Source organism: Manis javanica, chromosome 2 (genome assembly GCF_040802235.1).
Source record: "Manis javanica isolate MJ-LG chromosome 2, MJ_LKY, whole genome shotgun sequence".
Lineage (NCBI taxonomy): Eukaryota > Metazoa > Chordata > Mammalia > Pholidota > Manidae > Manis > Manis javanica.
In genome coordinates, this window is record NC_133157.1 from 209,899,789 (window position 1) to 209,922,244 (window position 22,456).

At 46.0% G+C, this 22,456-nt stretch overlaps 1 protein-coding gene across 2 annotated transcripts in view; it reads left to right on the forward strand.

Moving 5' to 3' along the window:
• Window positions 1-12,725, forward strand: part of ANXA13 (annexin A13) — a 47,393-nt gene extending 34,668 nt beyond the window's left edge. For both annotated transcript variants that reach the window (XM_037003639.2, XM_017680308.3), the window contains 5 exons: window positions 1,384-1,452; window positions 1,866-1,967; window positions 6,212-6,287; window positions 9,645-9,757; window positions 12,267-12,725. In XM_037003639.2, coding sequence (XP_036859534.2) covers window positions 1,384-1,452; window positions 1,866-1,967; window positions 6,212-6,287; window positions 9,645-9,757; window positions 12,267-12,386 — 480 coding nt within the window. In that variant the 3' untranslated portion in view covers window positions 12,387-12,725. The remainder of the gene's footprint in view (window positions 1-1,383; window positions 1,453-1,865; window positions 1,968-6,211; window positions 6,288-9,644; window positions 9,758-12,266) is intronic.
• Window positions 12,726-22,456: the final 9,731 nt, after the last annotated feature.

A 22,456-nucleotide genomic window follows, 5' to 3' on the forward strand; every position in this document is an offset into this window, starting at 1 on the left:
GACTCAAGCCTGCAGAGGATGGGTAACCTGCCCAGGTTTACAAAGACAGAAAGACATAGCCCAGGAGGAATCCACTGGAGCCCAGGCAGGGCCCTTTGCACAACACAGCTCTAAACTTACTTCCAGGATTCACCTCCAGTCCAGGCCTGTCAGAACCGCTGCAGGAAGCTCAGCCAGGAAATCGGGGCTTTTAGAAAGGGCCCTGCTAGGACACAACCCCCAGGCCTCCAGCCAGACATCATCTGTACCTCATTCACACGCTCATCTTGATGAGCTTTGTGCCTTTCCTCTGTTTCATTTCTCTCCACGTGGATGGACTAAGAGCAGAGAACACATAGAGCAGGCTTCAACCACGGCAGGAGGAGTGCCTGAGTGATCTGCTGCATAACAATTGCCACAAGCTTAGTGAATCAGAGGAACACAGATCCATGATCTCGCAGTGTCCACGGATCAGGCGTCTGGGTCCAGGTTAGCCACGTCCTTTGCTCAGACTCTCACCAGGCTGAAGTCAAGGTGTCACCCAGAGCCGTGATCTCAGCTGAGGCCCAAGTCATCTTCCATGCTTGCTGGTCACTGGCAGATTTCAGTTCCCTGCAGCTGTATGGCTGTTGTCCCTGTTTTCTTGCTAGCTGTCAACCAGAGATCACTGTCCACTCCTACCACATGGCCCCCAAAGACAGTTCAAAGCATGGCTGTTTGGTTTCTTCCAGGGCAGCAGGAGCTTCTCTCTCAGACTTCTTCCATCTCTGACATTTCAACAGCTCACCTGACTGAGTCAGACCCACCTGGGACAACATCTCTTCTGATTAACCCGGCTAATTAGGGATATTAATTACATCTCTAAAAATCCCCTTTGCCCTATTAACATAACATAATCACAGGAGCAATAGCTCTTATTCACAAGTTTCACTCACACTCCAGGGAAGGGGATTATACAAGGGCATGGGCCATTGGAGGTCCTCTTAGAATTCTGCCTGCCGCTGAGGGCTTAGGTTAGAATTCCAAGACCTTCCTGACCACCTCTCAGGATTCTTCAGCACTGGGACCCTGAGAGGTGAAATCTGATATTCTGGAAGGAAGCTTTCCAACAGATTCACTCTAGAGAACACCCTGATGCTGCTTTCAGCCCACTTAGCTGTCAGTGGGGTTTGTGAGTGGCCTTGGTTTCTACAAAAAAGAAAAAAGCAAATGTTGTCCCTCAAGCCACTCTTTTTCAGTTGAGTCCAAAAGATGGCAGCAAAGAGCAGTGGTGTTGCTCTGCCAGGTTCAATCTTGCTTCTGGCCACAGCTCTGAAATCACCTCCAGGTTTCCAGGACTTTCTCTTTTTGTTTTCTCTGGTCAAGCAGGAAGTCAGGTGAATTACAATGTGTCGATTTTTCTAGGCTAATCGTGATGAAGGCAGTGACGTGGATAAAGACCTAGCTGGTCAGGATGCCAAAGATCTATATGATGTGAGTGTGCAGACATACCAGGCTTGGCAAATTTTTTAAAATTTATCGGCACTATTTTCAACAAATGTTTCTTCATTTCATGTGAATGTGTGTTGCTTGGGGAATAAATATGATCTCTAACATATTTTTCATATATTTGGCCTTGTGAACCTTAAAGAATTGTTGTTATTCTTATAGTCTGGGGTTAGCCACCCCAGATCCATTTGGAACAAGGGGGGTATAAGTAATATAAATAAATATGTGATGTATACCATATACACTTCAGTGTAAAAGCTTAACATGCTTAGTCAGTCAATTTGCCTTCTACTCAGTGTATATTATATAATTTCCTGTAAGTGAGGCCTGGTCACAGCACCATATATTCAGTCTTTTCACTAAAGGCTTTTTCAAAATGTTGGCATTTGACCCTTAAGGCAGGGGAAGGCCGCTGGGGCACTGACGAGCTTGCCTTCAGTGACGTCCTGGCCAAGAGGAGCCACAAGCAGTTACGTGCCACCTTTCAAGCCTATCAAATTGTAAGTAATCAAGTACTAGGGCAACGGAGTTCATACTGAAACTGTCTTCAGTTATTTCCCAAAGAAGCCAAGATCTGGGGTATAACGGAGATGTTTCACAACAGTGGTTCTCAGTTAGGGGTGATTTGGGGCCTCTTCTCAAGGGATATTTGATGATGCCTGGAAATATTTTTGATTGTCACAGGAAGTGTGGTGGGGAGCAGTGCCTTTGGCATCTAATGGGCCAAGGCCAGGGACACTGCTAAGTGCCCTATAATGCACAGGACAGCCCCACCACAAAGACTTGCCCAGCCCCAGTGTAGTGCCGAGACTGGCAAATCCTGCTTTACAACAGAGGTTAGAAAGCAGAGGAGTGTCAAGTTTAGGAGCAAAAGCCCAAGAGTCAGAGGGGCCAAGTCCAAGTTCAAATCCTGGCTCTACCGCTGGCAAGTGACTTAACGTCTCCATCCTGATTTGTAAAATCATCACCATCACACCTCATGAGGTTACTTTAAGGATTAAATAAGATAAATGTAAAAGGCTCAAAACAGTACCTGGCATGTGGTAAGCACACAGATATTTGCTCTTGTTATTCCAATATACAGTTGAGCTAACAGTGCCTACCACTCCCAAGACAGCTGTGATATATCTCAGAGATACACTCCTGAAAAGCTGCATAAAAATTACATTTATACAATCATTTTTTATCTAATGATAATTTTAAGCCAACAATGTGAGTTAGCTGTTTCAAGGCACTTAGTGTGAGTTCTTCCCTGAAGATCTTTAATCACAAGAAGCCTTTCTGGATTATCAGATTTTTTTTTGTCTCCTATTTTTTATTGGTAGAGTGCTTTGAACTATCCAAAGCACTTCAGTGTCCTCTATCTCATTTCAATTTCACAACAATACCATAACTACAATTCAGGTTGAACAGCCATTATTACCCCCGACTGCACAAGGGAAGTCTGTTATGAGTAAGGAACCATCTGTAACTTATCAGGACCACACAGCAAGTCGGTAGCAGAAAGTGGATGAGAACTCCAAGATTTCCCCAGCCTAAGCTCCCACCTCAGCTGCAGCTGGCTGCTCCTCACTCGCAAGAGCATTTTCTATGTGCTGCCAGCAGATGAAAAGACAATGATATTTAGGAATTTAATTATTACTGTATATAAGCCTTCAGGGCCCTCTGCTTTCAAATCATGCCCAGAGTCATGATCAAAGGCAGCTGACCCTGCGGTCCCCTGGCCGCTACGCCCAGAGCTGTGTAGATGCTGAGCTGGAAGACATCTCCATGGCCTAGACCCCCTTCCCACGTGACTGGGCCATGGGTGGAGTTCCTGGGGATGGTTGGCATTGAGGACCACTGCGAACACACATACCTGTGAGCGGGTGTCTGTACGTGAACTACTGACAACCTGCAAAGATGCTTGCTAGGCCTATCATTCTCAAAATTAACCACCCAAAACAGCAGCATCACTACCATTTGAGGATACGTTAAAAATCAGAATTCTCAGTCCCCATCAAGTTCCCTAAGGTGCACAGGTCCTACAGTTTTAATGAATCTTCCAGGTGATTCTGATGCATGTTCAAGTGTAAGAGGTCTGCTCTAGGCTACTAGCTATTCGACTGTGGGCAAGTTTTAAGGGTTTTGTGCCTCAGTATCCCTAACTGTAAAATGGGGATAATAGTAACACCTGCTTCATAGGGTTACTTATGAATTAAATGAATTAACAGAAGTAAAGCATTTACTACCTGGCATGTGACAGGTGCTCAAGAACATTAGCAGTTTTGAGGGGTCTCCCTATGTGAACCAATAACATTCAGAACGAGAGTGAAAGTTCAGATGGACAATAAAATAATCTATTGAAGTGATGATTCTTTATATGAAACCAGCTCTAAAATGCTACCTATCCTCCCATGCCAACCACCTTGCTGAAACACCATTCATCTCGATCATTTCCACTGATATTTTTGGAGTTCACCCTAATCGTAAGACCCTGGTTTGTAAGTTTTCTCATGGTCTATGGCTAAAAGCACTAAAAGGCCAGCATATGACCCTTGGAGTGTATTATGTGACATAGTTGTCCTGGCAAAGAGTTGAATTTTAGTTTTTGGCATGAAAACTCAGTCTGGCCCTTGATGTGCCCTCGAGGCCTGGGTCTTAGCTGCTGGCACTCCCAGAGCTCCCCACCAAGCACCAGAGCTTCCCCAGTTCTGCTGCATCACGCAAAACAATTACAGTCCCAAAGCGTACCCAACATGAGAGGCTCCTACAGTGGAAAGGCTGAAGTACGTTCCCCAAACAGGGCGCACTATGAGCTGTAGGTGCGCAGACTCACAGTCCAGGCTCACTGCCTCCCCACCGCCTCCCCCTCAGGTGTCCCTAAGCCCATTCCGGAGCCGTTAGCCCCGTGACTGCTGCGGTCAAAGCAGAATGCACATGGGGGCATGCTGTCGATTTGTGGAATTGGTTTTAAAAGAAAGAAATGTCTCTCCTCTTCTTCTAATAACCTCCCAATAAGCAATACTACCTGATTAGTCAAAGGCCTCTGAGCCTTTCTGGAATCCACCCTGGTAATGTGTTTTCATTCTAGTCAGAAAACGAGGTCTGTTCATAGAGCCCCCTAAGAATTAAGTGTTCCAGTAAGGGAAGTGAGAAGCCTGGCATTTGCAAAAGACAGTTGCAACAGGGCCAGCCAATTGATCTCCGTTTGTATTCCATGGTGCCCCTGGAGATGCCGTGGTAGCTACCAGGAGGGGGCTGGGTGCAGGAAGGAGGTAAAGAAGAGCAGGCAATACCATCACATAATATGTGAAGAGTGGCCCCTGGAGTTGTGGCCCGAGAGGGCAGAACATGACACTACTGCCTGGTCTAGGGTAAGGAACCCATCCCCAACCTCCCCAGAGCAACTGCTTTTCTGCTCTTATCTCTTGTACAGACTGAGATCGTACAGAAATTAAAAGCACTGTTCTGGTCCAGCATCAACAACAGAAACAAAAAGTGGTTTAATGTGAACATTTTTTTTTTTTTAGTAAACACAGACCTGTGTGAACAAAATGTCCTCTTGAAATGCAATCTTAGGCTACAAAACAAGAACTCTGTTCATGGGAAAGTGATACCAGTCTCTTCTGAAATACCAGCAACCCAAAAGGCTGGGAACAGCTAAGTCTGGGGTGGGACTGAAAGCCCCATCCCAGTCCCCTCCTACTCTAGGTCCATCACACACACCAGACCTCTAAGTGTGCAAACTATGACAAGTGGATCAAACAGCAGGCCCCTGTTTGGTCTCAGCCCTCCTCCCCCTATGTCCATTATGCTTGCATCAAAAAGAGTATCTTGTTTACTTGTGTTTCCAGAATAAACTACTTATACTCCACTGGTGTGTCCTCCAAGGCCCCAATTATTTATAGAATCACAATTGTGTCATATCATCAAAATGTAATTTCTAAGAAAGAAGTCTCAGTATTTCTAATGCTGAACTGCATTTCCCCAAACCCGACAAAGACTTCTGCTTTCTCTTTATTTGCCTGCCCTGAGCTTGGCCCAGGCAGTTCTTGCGTTGAACACAGTCATGATTTACTCTGAACTTCAGTTTCTGTAAATATTTGGAAAGAAACCTGATGTGGAATGCTGTGCAGAGCAATATGTGAGCCAGTGGTGAACACAGGATCATTTAGAATCACCCCAGAGTGAAGGGAAGCAGCATTCTGATGAGGTCAGCCCCCCCCGGCTTCCAGCATGTAGCCCCAGCTTATCAGAAATGTTAGACCACGAGCTTCACAGCCTCTACTGATTTCACCCAAACTGTAAGCAACTAGTCCCCAGCCCCAGGGCAAGGGAGATGAGGAAGGTGTGGGTAAAATGATCATAATCACAACCTTCTAGAAAACTGGAAATGAAAAGAATTTTAAAAATGTATTAGAAACTAAGGTCTATATAAATGTAAAGAATTATTGTGACAGTATATATTCATTGTTCTTCCACTCCCTGATTTTACAGATAAGGAAATCATGGCCAAGAGACTGGTCCTGGCTGGGGTCAAATCCATGAGGGGTCAAACTGGACTAACTCTTCAGCCCTGAGAACCCCACTCAAATGGGGCAACAGCCCCAGCCCTGCAAGGCGCGAGGCCGGATGGGAGTTCCTTAAAGACACATGACCAAATCTGGGAGAATTTAGTGCTTTTTGTAGAGAAACAACCCCAAGAGTGCCACAGCCAAAAGCAAAACCTGAAATAACAGCTGGCCTTTGCTTGTCTCTCCAGCTCATCGGCAAAGACATTGAAGAGGCTATCGAAGAAGAAACATCGGGAGATCTCCAGAAGGCCTACTTAACTCTCGGTAAGATAAAGCTAGGAGAGTCCCTGGCTTAGGCTGGGCTCCCTATCAGACTTGGAGACAGAGGTTTGCTTATAGGAAGAGTTTAGGGAATCGCTCAGGGACCAACACACCTAAGCAGCATCGGGAGAGTGAACATGAGACAGGTGTAATAGGGGCTCTGCTGCTCCCTCAGGGCAGGATGTCCAAACTGGAGACAAGTAGGCCAGGTCTTTGCTCCCCACACCAAACAGCCAGTGGACATCAGCTGCCGCCCAGAAGCATTTGCAACCTTGAGTAAGGCAGCTCCTCAGAGGCCCCTTCCCGGGGAGAGACTCTGCAGGGAGCAGCCAGTAGGCAACATTTGGAAAGAGGGCCTCAGTCCCTGACGAGGGCACGTGTCCACAGCATGGGACCATTGTCTAGCCTCAGAAAGCAGTATGGGGTTAGTATGACATGTACTCAAAAGTACCCAAGCTTTGGATCCATGAACAAATTTCTGCACATGCCTGATGGCTTGAGGGTATCCCTTTCCATGTGGTTCCCTTCAACATTTGGAGTGAATGAGGTCTGTTTAGACAGAGAGGAAGGAAGCCCAGATCTTCACTGTGCCAAGCAAACGCCAGGACCTTCTCTCCAGGTGTTGCCCACAGGCAGGAAATAGCAGTGAGATGGGCATGGGGCTGTACCTGGCAGCCTCCTTTTTCTCTTTTGCAAGCCCTGGAATGAAGGCATTGTCCATTGTCCACACTCCTATGGCAAGGAGTCCAGGGCACCATCCCAAATGGCATAAGAAATGGAGAAACAGATCCCTAGAAGAAGAAGAACTGAGAAAGCAGCCATGGAAGTTAAAAAATGTGCTCTGGCTGCCAGGCTCGTGTGTGTGTGTGTGTGTGTGTGTGTGTGTGTGTGTGTGTGTGTGTGTGTGTGTGTGTGTGTGTGGTGTTTTTGGGTTTTTTTGGAACAAAATCAGCAATCTAAAAAAAAAAATCCATCATTTTGCATTCCAATTAGCATGATCTCTACACTGTGATGTACAGAGGCCGAAGTGTCACTACTGACCCATATTGGATACACGTGGACCACTGTCCTCAGAGCTTAAAGGATTAGTCTTTTAAGTAAAGAGATTTACTCATGGCCCAACTCAGAGGCTCCAAATCCTTTCTGTGCTTATAGTGCAGAGAATCAGAAAAATACCAGACATCAGTCAGAAGACTAACATTAATCTTTGTTAATATTAATTATTAATGGTAAAAACCATTTTTAATTTATTAATGGTAAAAAAAACGGTTCAAATCTTTAACATTTACTAAGTGCCTGCCTGGGGCAGGGGTTGTGCTGGACGTGGGGATCAGAAGGAAGTAGGTCTGGATTCTGCTTTTAAGAAGCTTAAAGTCTATGGTGAATACACGCAAGTCAACTGATTAGGCTACAGTAAAGATAAAACAAAAACAGCCAGAGCAAGGAGGGTACAGAAGAAGGAAAGGCCTCCCCAGCCCTGAGATGGAGACCACGAAATGCAGCATTTGGGTAGACTCCAGTGGTAACAAACTTAAAGGTGGCTAGAAAAGACCTGGAGAATAAAACACACAAACTGTTGAACATGACTTCACAATCATATTTTCTAGACACGCCCCACTCAACTCCCACCTAACTCACAAAGATGCCAGTTTATGGCTAAAATCGAGGAGGAGGGGCTACGAGACCAAATGACTCCCTCCACCAGCAGCATCCAGAGCAGCGCTTCTCAAAGGGGTCCGTGGACCACCGCGTCAGGACCACCTTTGGAGAGGCATGTGAAAATGCAAGTCCCTGGGCCCCACTCCAGGTTACCCTTTTAGAATCTCGCAGAATGGAGCCAGGAAGCCACCCTTTCCAAGCTCCACGAGGGCCTGTCCTATGCCCCCTGGAGTTTGAGAACCCTTGATCTGAAGGCAAGGAGGGGGAGGAGGTATGCGGGCTGCCCTGCCTTCTGCCCCCTGCAAACAGCTTATTCCCACAACTTCCCTACCTAGCCCCATCCAAATTCTTGAGGGATTTCTGCCACTGCTAACAGACATTATTCACCAGGTACAGGTTTATACAGTATAAAAGTTGTGAATTTTCTTACATATGTATGGAACACACCTACATTAGGTTGACAATCGTTTTAGCGCCGATTAGCATTCATCTCCTTCATGGGAAAGGGTCTTCAGGGAATCTCAAATAGGCTACTCCCCAGATTGACAGGCTCCCCCCACAACCACCACCAATCCAGCAGCTTTTGAATTGTTCTCCAGATAAGAGGTCACACACCTGGGTCTGAGTTTTGCTTTTCCACTGAAGCTCTGGTGGCTGCCACATGACCTTAAAAGAAGGAGACAGACCCCTAACCTAGACTCTGCCTCTGTAATTCTGTTCCTCTCCAGGGCTCGTAAGCATCAATCATACAGGCAGTTACCTAGAAAACAAGAGTTCCCATTACAGGACACATAAAGGACATACATCCCACATTTACACTGAATTTAGTATTTGTTATTATGCTAACATAAAAAAATGTTAAGTGTTGTAGGTAAATGTCAACAGCCTGAAGAGTAAATAGTTCATTAACACAAAGCATTAGTCATGTTGGAGCGAGGGAGGAGGGGAGAAGAATAATGATTTCTCCCCAGTAGTATAGATGCATCCTATCACCCGGTTGGTGAACCAAAACCATGCTTCATTAATTTGTGGATCAGATCAAAGCTGGTGGGCAAGGGGAAGGCCAGAAAAAAGCCACTTAACAGCATCATAGGATAGTGATCTGTAGATAGGAGCAAGCGTTTCATCAAGCCCGCATTCCAGATCTCAAACCAAGAAGACTGCAAGGAACTTGGAAAAGATTCAGAGCCGAGGCTCACAAAGCAAAGCCAGCGAGGAAAAACAAAGGGAAGGAAGGTTGTTTAGCACAGAAAAGTCGGCTACAGTCCAATGGAATGAATCTTCAAGACTGTCAAGTTTTATTACGGCAAAGTTGCCGGCCAAAGTTCCCTCTGAACTTGACTCCAGCATCGAGACTTCGGTTCAATATGAAAAGTTGTTTCTGCCGGTGAGAATCATGAACTTTGCGGGGAGAGCCTGAGTGTGGCCACAGCCTCCCTTCTTCCCTGAAGGGTCCTCAGGAAACAGGAGAGGTTCTTACTGGTCTGAAGGGGTTTTGAGTTCTGGTTGGAAGGACAGGTGCCCTGACCCAGGGGAATCTTCCAGATCCCATACACTACAAGGGGAAGTTCATTACTTTCAAACTTCTGCTTCATGATTCAGTCAGCTCCAAGGGCAGCCAGGCGGCACCCTGGGCAGGCTCTGTTCCCTCAGAGGGGCCAAGTCATAGCCTCACCATCTCTTTCCCCTCATCCCACCCAGTGAGGTGTGCCCGGGACCAGGAGGGCTATTTTGCTGAACGTCTGTACAAGTCCATGAAGGGCACGGGGACCGATGAGGAGACACTAATTCACATCATTGTGACCAGGGCTGAGGTAAGACAATGGACTCCAGGGAGGTGGGCTGTAACTTCTCTTTTTGCCACCACCGATGTTGTCAACAAATAGTTTCTCTTAAGGGCCTATTTACAGAAAAAGTAAAACAGAGACAGCCTGTGCCTTTCCAGACTTCGTGGAAGACATCGTGCTATGCTTCAATCTGTTTCTTTTTATAAAAACACAGTAATGATCATTGCTTCTATTTTTGCCATCTGGCTCCAGAGCGCTCACGGCGGTGTGCACAGGGAACCTGGTGGTGCCGTCCTGGGTAGGGCAGCAGCGCTCTGCTCCATTTTAAGGAAGACAAAACAGAGACACTGAAACCTTAGTGAAAGGCAAGGTCACCCAGCCACAGAGACAATGAGCAAATGATTTCCAAACTCCTGAGCCACTCTTTTATTTAATAGTAAGCACCACTGAAGCACAATTTCAAACAAGAAACACATCAGTACAAACGTTTCTCAACCCTTCTTTTTTTATTATTGATCACCCCACTAAGGAGTCTTTTTGGACCCAGTTTTTTCCCAATCACCAACTCCCCCAAGGAATGTTACCACCACAGATATGCACTGTACATCTACAGACAGAGGCACTTTTACATTAAAAAATTAAGTTTTTTTACCCTCTAAGAATCAGTTTTTGCCCTGTTGGGAGCAATTTTATCCCCCTTTGAGAAGGCATGAATATAAGGATGGGGCAGGGAGGCGAGCAGACGAAAGCTTGGGAGCAGCTGTCAAGATTCATAACGACTGCCTTGGAATACAGGGCCACAGGGGGGAGTCGCGAGGCCTGGCATTGTGTAGGAGACGCCATGCAGCATGAAGGGTCACTGAGCACCCAAAGACCACAGACATCTTCCCCTCCAAAACTGTTAAATGAAGGGAAAAAGATACCAGTCCAAATTCTGACCCACAGCTTTTGACAATAATACTTAGCATCTGACACTGTTTTAAAATATAACTTAGCAACAAGACCGTTCTTTCCTTTTTACTTCTATTCCTGGAATTTCTCCTCCCCCTCTTCTCCTCCTCCACTATTCATGTTTTTCTTTCTCTTCAAGTCCATTTCTCTTGCTCCTCCTTCTTTCCCTCCCCAGTCTCTCTGCCGCTCTCCTGCACCTCTCATTCTCCCTTCTGTTGCTCGGAATAGCTCTCTTTCCCTATCTCCCTAGGTCCCTGCCTTTTCTGTCTCTCTGTCTCTTAGCAACTCAACCCCTAGGCAAAAGCATGGGAGATCCTGAGGCGCTCAAAGCAACAGGTTGGCAATGGAGCAGGGCAACGCTGCGAAAAGAACCCAGGCGTTTGGATCACTCGGGAGGGCTTGTCAGGGCCCCCCGTTCACTCCTATGTGAGCTGTGGGGAATTAATTCCAAGATGCTCCATCCCATCTCAGCAATGAGCACACATCCAGTCATCTCCACGTGGGGACTATTCCTGGGAGATGCTTCAGGCCCAGCAGATACGTTGGTCAGATCCCCTAATTCCTCAAAGCCACACGGAACCAGAACAGGACTCCAGTGCACCCCACCCCATGCACTGACCCTTCCACCTTCCCACCCACTCCCCAGCTGAGCAGTGTACAAGCCAGGAGAGCAAGGGACGCTCCGTCCCCCTGCTATAGCCTTTCTCCTGCTCAAGCTCTTCAAACAGCTCTTCACTCTCCCACCTCCTCCTGCACTCAACCTTCACACTCTTAGTTCAGCCCTCTAACTGGGGCAGGAAGATAAAGAACACAGAAGCCTGACTGACGCTTTGTGGGTCTGTCTAAGATGCAAGATAGAGTATAAATTAAAAAAAAAAAACTCCTGGTTAAGGAGAGCTCTGTGCTTATTTTATGAGACTCAACAATGTTCTTTGTGCAATTACATCTTTTTTTCTACAAGTATTATCTCCCTCCCTGACTTCTAAGAGTCTTTAGAGCAGAACAATTTTTTTTCTGAGCCATCTCTCCACCTCCATCACCTAGGTTTTTCAAGCTTCCAATAAATTAGATTCAAAATAAGCCCTACAAATTGATATTGATTTGAATGTGTTGACTGGCACTGATAGCCTCACTGATCAGGATACAAGAGCAAAACAAAAGTTTCATTTCAAATCTCTATGTTGACAATTTTCTAAAAACCCTGTCTAAGAGTCAACAAACTGCGGCCTGTAGACCAAATTGGGTCCACCACCTGTTTTTGTACAGTCCCACTACCTAAGACCGATTCATTTAAAAATGATTGTAAAAAAAATCTCAAAAGAAAAATAATATTTTTAACACATAAAAATCATATCAAATTAGTTTTAATGTCTATCGATAAATTTCTACTGGACTATATATGCACACACACACACACCTCTCTCTCTGGAGAGCTGAACTGAGCTTGCCTTTTCTTACCCACAAAATAGGAATAATGATGGTCCTTACCTCAAGGGCTAACGAGTATAACATACTCACAACAGTGCTTACCTGTGTTCCTGGGGAACAAGCTATAAATGTCTTTTTCCCCATTACTCTCCTACAGGTGGACCTTCAGGGGATAAAAGCAAAGTTCCAGGAGAAGTATCAGAAATCTCTCTCTGACATGGTTCGCTCAGACACCTCTGGGGACTTCCAGAAACTGCTGGTGGCCCTCTTGTGCTAAACCAAGCCAGAACAGCGGAAGCACAGGGAGGAAGCACCTTTGTCAAGAGCCCCTTCCAAACCAGATTTGCAAATATAACTCAGCCCAAAAAACCCTGAAGGGTCCTGGTTTATTTTCCTGGCAGCTTGAGATGTGTAGCTAGGCCAAGCTGTGTAAGTTAAGGACAGCGGCCTCAAGGCACTTAGGCAGGTCGCCCTGAATGTTGGCTTAGCAAGTATCTGTGCTATCTCCTAATTCTCCTTTAGTGTGGCAGCTGAATGCTGCCTGTGCACAAATAAAATCAGTTGATGAAAAAAATATACACATTCATAATAAAATTTGAAGATTATGGATCTCACAGGGGTGTGTATGTTCTGGGTAAAGATTGAATAGTTAAGGGACAGGGAGACTTAAGCAATTCGCTGATTTCCTTTCTGTGTGTTCTGTTTCAAAGCCTCAGTGTTAGTTAAAGCTGATGGATTATGCTTCCATCAGCTGCTCTTCCAAAGGCTGGGTTGATTAATTTTGGGTCTTATTCTCTTGTGAAATTAAAATATATTTGGGAAATACAGAAAGTAACATTTATTAATAATCACCAAGGGCAGTAATCAAGGCTAGCAGCAAGGCAATGATTGACTTGCCTCTGTGAGATGTAACGAGGGGTAAAATTGGCTCATCTGCTACCTGGTGTAAATGGTTCTTGCTTCTCTAGACATTTGACCCACTTGGTCTTCCATCTAATCTTCAAATACAGTTAGGCTGGACATAGTGCCAAAAGGATCAAGGTCAGTGGTCTGACTCTTGGATGGATTGGTTCCATACCAACAGAATCTTTGTCCCAAGATATCTGTCTCATTGCCATGTGTTGCTGGATATAGAGAGGTCTGTCAAGAGAACAAGGACACTTAGGTCCAATAATTATAGCTATGGTCCATTGGATTGTGTCTGGCCGTGCTGAGTAGCATACTTCCATGTTTAACCCTTTCAACAGCCCTATGAGGTTAATATTATTCCCATTTATCAGTTGAGGAAACTGAGAAGAGCTCATTCCCAGGCCAGTATATAGGCAGATGCCTCCAATATTCAACAGAAGGCTGTAAGTACATTAACACAGGCATGTAAAGCTCCCTGCCCAGGAGCCAGAAGAGGGAACACATGGCTCTGCCTGGAGGAATTGAGGAATGCTTCTCAGAGATGCATTTGTGCTGGTTTTGAAGAATATATAGAAGCTTTCCAGAGAAACAAAGAAAGAAGAGCAGGGGCAGAGGCTCAGAGGGTGTGTTCAGTAAAGGTCAAATCCATTCCCCTGTTGGTGAGGCAGGTCACGAGGTTCCTGAAGAGTATGTTTGGATCACATTAGCAGTGGTGTTGCCTGCTAAAAGTGGGCTTGGGTCTTTGGACAATGGAGGTCACTGGAGATGTTTAAGTGAGTGAGGAACATGATTATATTTGGGCCTTGGGAGATCATTGTGGTGGTGTAATTAACATACAGCAAATAGCCCAAACACTTGGGTTAAGGATATATGCATGGTGTGTCTTTCTTGTGGCTATAAAATCATGATTGACAAATCAAGAAGTTACATTAACATTTGTGTCCTTAACGCACTGGTTTATCTACATAAGAGTCACTGTTGTCATTATGAACTTTAACACATAAAATGGTTTTCTAGAGCCCAGCTCAGTGACCGAACATATTCCTATTTACGTATTTGTTGCCAAGCTGATGTGCTTTTAAAAACAGAAACAGAACAACCAGAACTTGAGACCTGAGCTTATAACAAGGACCAAAAAAACAAACCAATGGACTGAAAAGAGATCTAGTAAAAACAGCCATTGTTTGAGATTGTTGAAGGCCATGATATATGCAGAGAAGAATAAGAAGGTATTTCGCAGGTGAAGAAATAGGCTGAGCAAGAAAGAGAAGCGAAGTCATTTGCTCAAGGTCACACAGGGAAAATGTCAGGGTCAGAATTCAAACCCAAGTCCTTCCAACTCTAATGCCCATGCCCTTTGCCACACTCACTCAGATCCATGAATGATTTCTTCAAAACTTTGTAGAGCAAGCATCAGGTAGCACTCTCTGTAGCTTCTGAATATTGCTTACCACTCACAAACAGAAACCATTTTCCATGTGCTTGACTGGGGGCCGCCTCACAAGAGAGCCCCGGTCTGGTCTGTCCCTCCTACCCAACCCTTCCCGCTCCATGGCAGGACCAGGAATTTCTTCCTTTACCCTTCCACACACCCCTGCCCTACCCAGGCCCCCCCCCACTGCTCCCCAATTCTCCAGTCTCAGAGGGCAGGGCCTGCCTGTGGGGAGGAGGGTAGAGAGGACAAAAATGGAAGAAAGGGGAGAGCAATACCACGTGTCACCCTCCCACTGTGCAGCCCTGTCCCCCACCCTTCACCCCCTTCCTCGAGGCCACTGGAGGAAACCCCAGCTCTTGCCACCAATGTTTGGATAGGTAGGGAGGGTCTGAATCCCACCCCCAGGCTGCATCGGGGAGAGCAGGTCCTACGGGCGCATGTGGTGACCACCCATACAGGTCCCCTTGAAATCCTGTCTGAGTCCTGACTGGGCTCCACAGGGCTGCTTGTCCACAGCAAGTCACTCCACCTTGGCAGGTCAAACGGACCTCAGAATGCTTGCCTGGGTGAACCAGTGTAGACACTAACCTCCCCCTGAGGAGCAGAGAGAGTCAGTCCCACGATCCACAATGGGAGCCCCAGGCCCTTCCTGGGTCCTCTCAGTAGCTCTGAGAGCCCCAGCTGGTTCCTGCATGGAGGCCCACCACAAACATTTGTGGGTCCCAGCCCACCTCCCCCTGCTCTTCCCATTTCTGGCTCTGCCCCAGGTTCTGAGGGGCCCATGGGGATAATTCGGTCCACATGTTTGGGTCTGTCCACAACCCTGTCAGGATCCTGGGGAGGGGCGCTCTCCTGCCTGGAAGCCAGCTCAGGGCCTGTGGGTGGGCAATTCTGAGGGCTCATGCCTCTAGTGCAAGGTCTAGAGAGAGGGGTTCAAGTTGCAATCAGATGTGTCTCCATGGCACTCAGACTCCCCCCAGGGAAGGGTGCAGCTGGAGGAGGGCCAGAGCATTACACTCCTGGGAGGGGCCAGGGCAGGAACCCTAGCGACCTGCATCTGAAGCGACCGCTCCTCTGAGCCCTCCTCTGTGTCCCTGTAAGTGGCATGGGCCACTTTCCTTCTTACTCTTCTCTGACCTCTAACTCTCTTATTTCTTCTCCTGCCAGGAGACCAGGGCCGGCTCAGGCTGCTGAGATCCTACATGCCCTCATGACATCAAATGAGCAAAACACCTTCCTCCACCACTGCCCACAGGCTACCTTGTGCTGCCCGGGGCACACAGCGTAAGCATATTTCTGGGGTCTGAGACTGCGAGAAAACAATCCTTTGTCCTTTGTCTCCTCTCCAGTCTAGGCCTTCCCCACACCAGCATGCAGGTTCATCAAATCCAAAGGGCTAGAGGGCAACTGGCTCATTCCTGTTCCAGCCATTCAGTGGGCACCAACTGAGAACCAGTGGAGCTCAGCATAGCGCTGGCTGCTGAGGATGCAAGGGTGAGCCGGTCAGGGAGCTCCCTGCCCAGAGGGACACAAACACTTTCCAGAAAACAATCACAGATTATGGTACCAAGCATTAAAGGAATAAGCGGATGGTGTAATCTGATGGGGGCTGGCTGGGAGGGAGGCAGACAGAAACTGCTTCACATGCCCAGTCAGTGAAGGCCTCTCAGAGGAGGATAAAAAGGAACCACCCTGATGTCAGGCAGAGGGGGTTTGGGGCAGAGAAGTCAGCTAGGGGAACATGGAAGATCCGGGAAAGAGCAGAGGCAGTCTAGAAATGGTGAGATGTGTGGGTGTTATTCTAAGTACTTTTAAGGTACCACCCTCTCCTACCCATGGGGGTGTCCCATATCCAGGCTCCAAGGTTCTACCTCTTTTGTCCACAGCTCCATGGTCCCCACGATTCCCAGTGTGGCTGGGTCGGGAGTCAGGGGTGGTACCAGCCATGCACAGTCCCAGAACACCCCACCCTCCCTGGAATTTCTAAACTTTATACTGAGTCTGGATCCCCAGCCCAACTAAAATTCCTTGTCCCTATGGTAAGTTCTTTGAGGATTTTGGTGTCCCTTCCCAAAAGGTGACCATGTGACTGTATCAGAGTTTCTAGAAATCCTGGGTCCCATTGGGTTCCAGTTAGAGATTGCGGTGTGATGGCAAATGTTTCACAACCGGCCGTCTTGTGGGAGGGGGAGCTGATTTGCAGCACCTGCTGATTTCCATGGTGTAAATACTCCTACCATGGCCAGTGAGAGCTACTGACATGATGTCAGTGGACATGGAGTTGGTGAGAGATGAGCAATAATGCACCAGTATATATATTTTCACCATACAGATACAACAGATGTAAATAACTTTAAGAGCACAGATGATAGTAAAATGTAGTAATTAGGAAGTAATGAACTTTGAGTTTTCATTACATTTGTATCAGCATAATTTAATTTGTACACTTTTTAAATTATGACTAGGCTTAATAACTAACTCCTAAAATTCCTGAAAAACAATTGGCTCTCACCAACCAAGAGAAGCTGACTCCAGCACTCCACTTGGGGTGGGTCTTAACCATTTCTTCCAGCAGATTTCCAAGACAATTTGCATCCTGTTCCCAGGTACCTACATACGGAGTGATTATCCTGAACATTATTCCCCCAGGGCAATGGGTTACTACTACCTACGGGGACATTTCAAGGTCACAAAGAATGGTTGTGTATGTTGTCTACTGCACAAGGCTGCCTGGCTGAGGGCATGTTTGGGCCCTGAAATTTCACCTTTGTTCCCCATCAGATTTTGCTTGCAGGGCTGCAGCTGCCTAGAGAGGGCGCCTTCTGCTAATTTGCACAGATCTACAGTATGGAATTGTACATACTGTACAACCTATTTTACCTATAAGGAGCCACTCAAGTAACACTTCTCTAGACAAAATGCCTTGTTACCAAAAGGCTTCTTATTCTAAGTTATGCCTCTCTAAACACTTATATATAAACACAATATAGCCACATAGTCAATCCTTATAAAATCTTTATTCTTAGGATAATGTTCGAGAGTGAAGATTAAGAAGGAAAAATAGATGAGAATAATGGTCCAGAAGATGAGACAAGAGTTCTTAATCATATACGTGGAGATAGATAGTGAGGAAGCACAAGGAAGCAGAAGAGAGACACCCAGGCTGCCTTCAGGAGATGTGACAGCCCGTGGGAGACCTGCGTCCCCGCCCACAGGGCAATGCGTGCCTGCCCAGCAGTGCAGTCCGGCTCCTCCAGCAGCAAGAGGCCCACCACCAGACTCCCAGGCTGCAAACAAACTATTCTCAGACCACATGACAGCCAATTAGAGTGCCTAGAATAAGCCCCCAGAAGTCAGACAAGCCAAGAAATAAGGGTGCCAGAAAATGAGAAATAGTATTTGGCTGTCCGTGCCCACGAGCAAGAGCTGCCATGGTGAATTCAGATAGATAGATGTCAAGGCTGCTTGTCTGAGCCACTGCAATTTCTTGCACGACCAGGGTAGCGGGGACAGACCAGTATGTTACATGGGAAGACATAGGGGCAGGAGAAAGAAAAAGTGGCCGGGGGGATTTTTCAAAAGAAACTTTTATTTTATTATTTTATTTTATTTTATATTTTATCTCTGTAAATTTTAGATTTACAGAAAAGTTGTCATTATATCATAGCTCCTATATGCCCTACTCCCAATTTCCCATATTGCTAGTATTAATGTGGTACATTTGCCACAACTTGTGAACTAATACTGATACATTATAATTGAGTAAAGTCCATTCTTTGTTCACATTTCCTTAGTTTTTACCTAATGTCATTTTTCTGTTCCAGGTTCCCATGAGAATCCCTTTTTTTGAATTTTAAAGGCAGGACTTCCATAGAATGTCCTTTAGTTTGGGTTTGTCTGATATTTTTCTCATAGTTAAACTGGGATCATGGGTTTTGGGGAGGAAGATCACAGGGGCAAAGCACCATTCCCATCACAGCATATCAAGGGTATGCACTTTTACCACTGTTACGTTGACCTTGGTCATCTGGCTCAGACAGTGTTTGTTGCGAATCTCCACTGTACTTGCTAAAAGGAAGTTACTGTGCACAGCCCACACTCAAGGGATAGGGAGTTACATCGTGCCTCCTTGAGGGAGCAGTATCTACATAAATTTTTCTTCTTGGATTCTTCTGTTCAAGAGGGTAGTCTGTTCTCCCCCATTTATTTATTTGTTCAATGATTTATTTATATCAGTATAGACTTATGAATATTTATTTTGTACTTTAGGTGCAAATCCCATGCTACATTATTTATTTTGCTCAAATTGGTTCAGCTTTGTGTTACTGGGAGCTCTTTCATTGGCTCCTATGTCCCTTTTACATACCCCTTCACTTTGCTAGTACTTCTTTACTTTCTGGCACTACAAGATGCTCCAGGCTCATCTTGCATACTCTCTTCTCAAGCCCTAGAATCTGCCATTCTTCCAAGGAGCCCTGGTTCTTTTTACGGTGTTAGAGAGAATGGTATTAGAAGTCAAGATCTGGCTGCTGGGTGTGCTTGTTGCTATTGGGTGATTGGGTGTCATTGCTTGTAGGCCCACTCAGTGGACAGAGCTAGGAAATATGTACACACACATCTATATGTAGACATATACCTAAGTGGATGATATAGGTAAAGTATAGATTCGGTATAGTTGTAGACATAGATATAGATCCATTTTTACTTAAATTAAATTAGACATGAACTCATTCATTGTCTTCAACTTTCATCCAGTACCACATGGTTAATGCTAGAAGGGGGATTTGGACATCTTGAAACAGCACAAGGAAACAAGGCAGTGGGAGGAAAGCCCCTAGAGGAAGGCACCACGGGAAGAATCAAAGTGAACCAGGCAGTGCCCTGCGCGTGCCACTGACTGTATTTCCATTCTGATGGTGGAGTCGGTGCCCAGGTCCGGGAAGAGAGGACAGGCCATGCTGAGTGGTCCTCAGAGCTCCACTCTCAGGTTCCCAAGGAATTGTCCTTAGGTTTTGAAAAGAATGCTCCATGGATCCTTTGTGACTAATCCAGAAATACTGGTGTTTTCTGTTCCTAAGGTAATCAGTTATCAATGAAGTCAAAATGTGTTCAATCAACACTGATACCATGCAAGGGAAAGGGAAAGAAATGCCATCTTCAACATCAGAATTAAGAGATATCAGGTTTTTACGTCAGGCTCTTCCTGTTCATGACTTTTAGTTCCCAATAAGTCTCACTTCAGAATTGTTTAAAACAAGGACAAAAGAGGCCTGAGGCATTTTTAGACACTGAGCTAGAAGAAAAAAAAGCACTGGTTTTGAATCATCCCTCACTGTGAGTAATGTGGACAGGATAATATGACTCACAAACCCAAAAGGACTCACTAACTGGCTGAACTCTGAACCCAACACAAGTATTATTATTATTTTTTTCTGCACTAAAAACAAATCAAATTTGTTGTTTTTAAAATCCTACTGAACCAGTTCAAATTAGAACCAGTCTTTGGAAAAAGTTGAGCCAAAAGAAAAATGGATCAGAAAAGCAAAATTATTTCCGTACAAGTATTTATTTGACTTCAAGTGTTTGCACATACAAATATGTACTGCATATGTATTTCCATCAGCAGGGGCTCTTTTAATTGAGTCTCACTTAACCTACTTGCCAGAATAACCAACATGACCCATCCTCTCTACAGAGTCTGTTGGTGGATGTCCCAGATGCTCTGAAGACTGACAGCTGGTGCAGGACTGGGTAGGAAGCCCTCTCTTCTGTGCATCATGCTTTTTCCAAGAGTGCCTTGTGTCTGTTCTCAAATCTGTTTATACCTATTGTGCTCATTATTGAAACTACATAATTTAATCAAATATTAAATAAACTGATCAACTACAAATTCAAAAAAGAAAGAATTCTTGTTTCTATAAGAGCTAAATCGAATGCTTTGGAAAAACTAGACAAAGGTGTGTTGCATTTAAAATAAAAAGAATAAATGACAACACTACATGCCTATCTGCAGTTCATTCACAAAGAAAAGTTCCCATTTGAATGCTTTAGATAAAAAATAACATTAATTTATGTCTGTTTTATTTGATGATTCTGTACTTGCAGATTAAATATAAATGGCAGATCGCCTTCTCCAGTGTGCTAGATAAGAGGGCTTCCCCCGTGTGCACATTTCCTCTTCCTTCTGAAACGCTGATTTGTCTATGATGATCACACAGCACACAAGCTTTTCTTCTGACCAAAGACCTGCAAGCCACCGCCATTGCCTCTGGTGTATCCCCATACCTGACCTTCTGTGCAGTGATTAGCAACAGGGGCTTGAGAGAGAAGAAAGAAGGACCAGGGAGAGGCTTCCTGCCCTCCATGCACCGACTGTGACACTTTGGGAGGTCACTGGGCTCTCCTGAGACTCAGTTTCTTTATCTTAAAATGGGGGTAATAATAGTTCAGACGCTCCCATCCTTAAGGACCACAAGCAAGAGCCTTCACAGGTGAGAATATCACCCCCAGGACAAACAGGGCAACAATGTCTGCTAACAAGAGATGTTTTTAGAGGTCACTTACTCAGTGTCATTCTGAGCTCACCAAAAACAACTGCAACTACCCCCACATTTATGCATAAGTAGGGGAGCCACACCCACCTCAGAGGGTCTTGGTGCAGATTACATTATCAGAAGCCAATAGCATAGAGATGGACCCAATCCAAAAGCCCCCTACATGCCAGCTGTACTGTTGGCTGGGTGACCAACCCTGAAATGGAATCAGGAAGCAGTCCACTGCACAAGGAGGCAAATCTAAGGTGCAGGTACCAAAGGGATTCATGTCTCACACACTTTCCCACATGGACAGTGACGGCAGACCAGGGTAGTCTCCCCGCCTCCTGTCACGTCCCACTTCTGGGCTATTCCCCATCACCCCCGGCATTGCCTGTCCTAACTGCAGCTCTCTCCCACGCTATCCCCAGGCACCTGGCCTCCAGGGAAGGGCTTGCCACCCTCATACCTCAAGTCTTCGTCAGGACTGCTTCCTCTCCATGGGGATGTCCAATTAGCATCTCATACTAAATGCATCCAAAGAAAAATCGTGATTTCCCCCACAAACCAGTTCTTTTCTTAGTCTTTCCCATCTCAGTAACCACCCCCCAACCACTCATTTGCTCAAGCCACCGTTAGCATTGATTCCTTCCAATGCTCCATCTGCAAAGACCACGTATCAGAAGTCCTCTTAGTTCTATTCGTCCATGTATCTTTGATTTTTCCATGTTGCGCCATCTCCAGCGCCATCACTCCAGGTCAGGCCTCTGTCCTCTCCAGCCTGGACCCCTACGACAGCTTCACAGCTCGGTTTCTTGCATTCTGCCTGCTTCATCTCTGAATCCTTCTCCCTTATTTACCAGGCCGTGGCCACACTGGGCTTTTTCCTGTTCCTCACACTGGTCATGCTGATTCCTGCCTCAGGACTTCTACCTGGTAGCTCCAACTGCCTGGAAGTCCCCCTCCTCCCAGAAAGCCCCGGGACCCAATCTCGGCACCAGAAGCTTCCATGGGCCACTCTGTCAAGTCCCATCCCCAGCACAGCCCTCAGAATACACCAAGCTCTTCCTTTAACATCATCCTGTGTGGTCCTCACAGTGCTCATCCCATCCCCAAGTGTCCTACTTGTTTGCGTGTTCTTGGCCTACCCCACCCCAACATCAGCATGTGAACTCCAGGCAGTCAGAGGCTGCTCCTCTGTTGCTCACCACGGAACCGCAGCACCCCGAACAATGCCCGGAGCACAGCAGATGCTCATTCAGTGAAATGTGGCTGAATGGATGAACACATAACAAATCCTCCCCCAACTTGATCCCTTGATTTCCACTTTTCCTTGCTCTCATGAACTAATTGGACTAGATTAGTAGAGCTGCAGTGAGACCTATTGCTAGTCACTCCCACTACACTCTCCCTTTTATCCAACTCCATCATAGCACATAATACATTATTCCTCACTGTCCTCTTTACCCA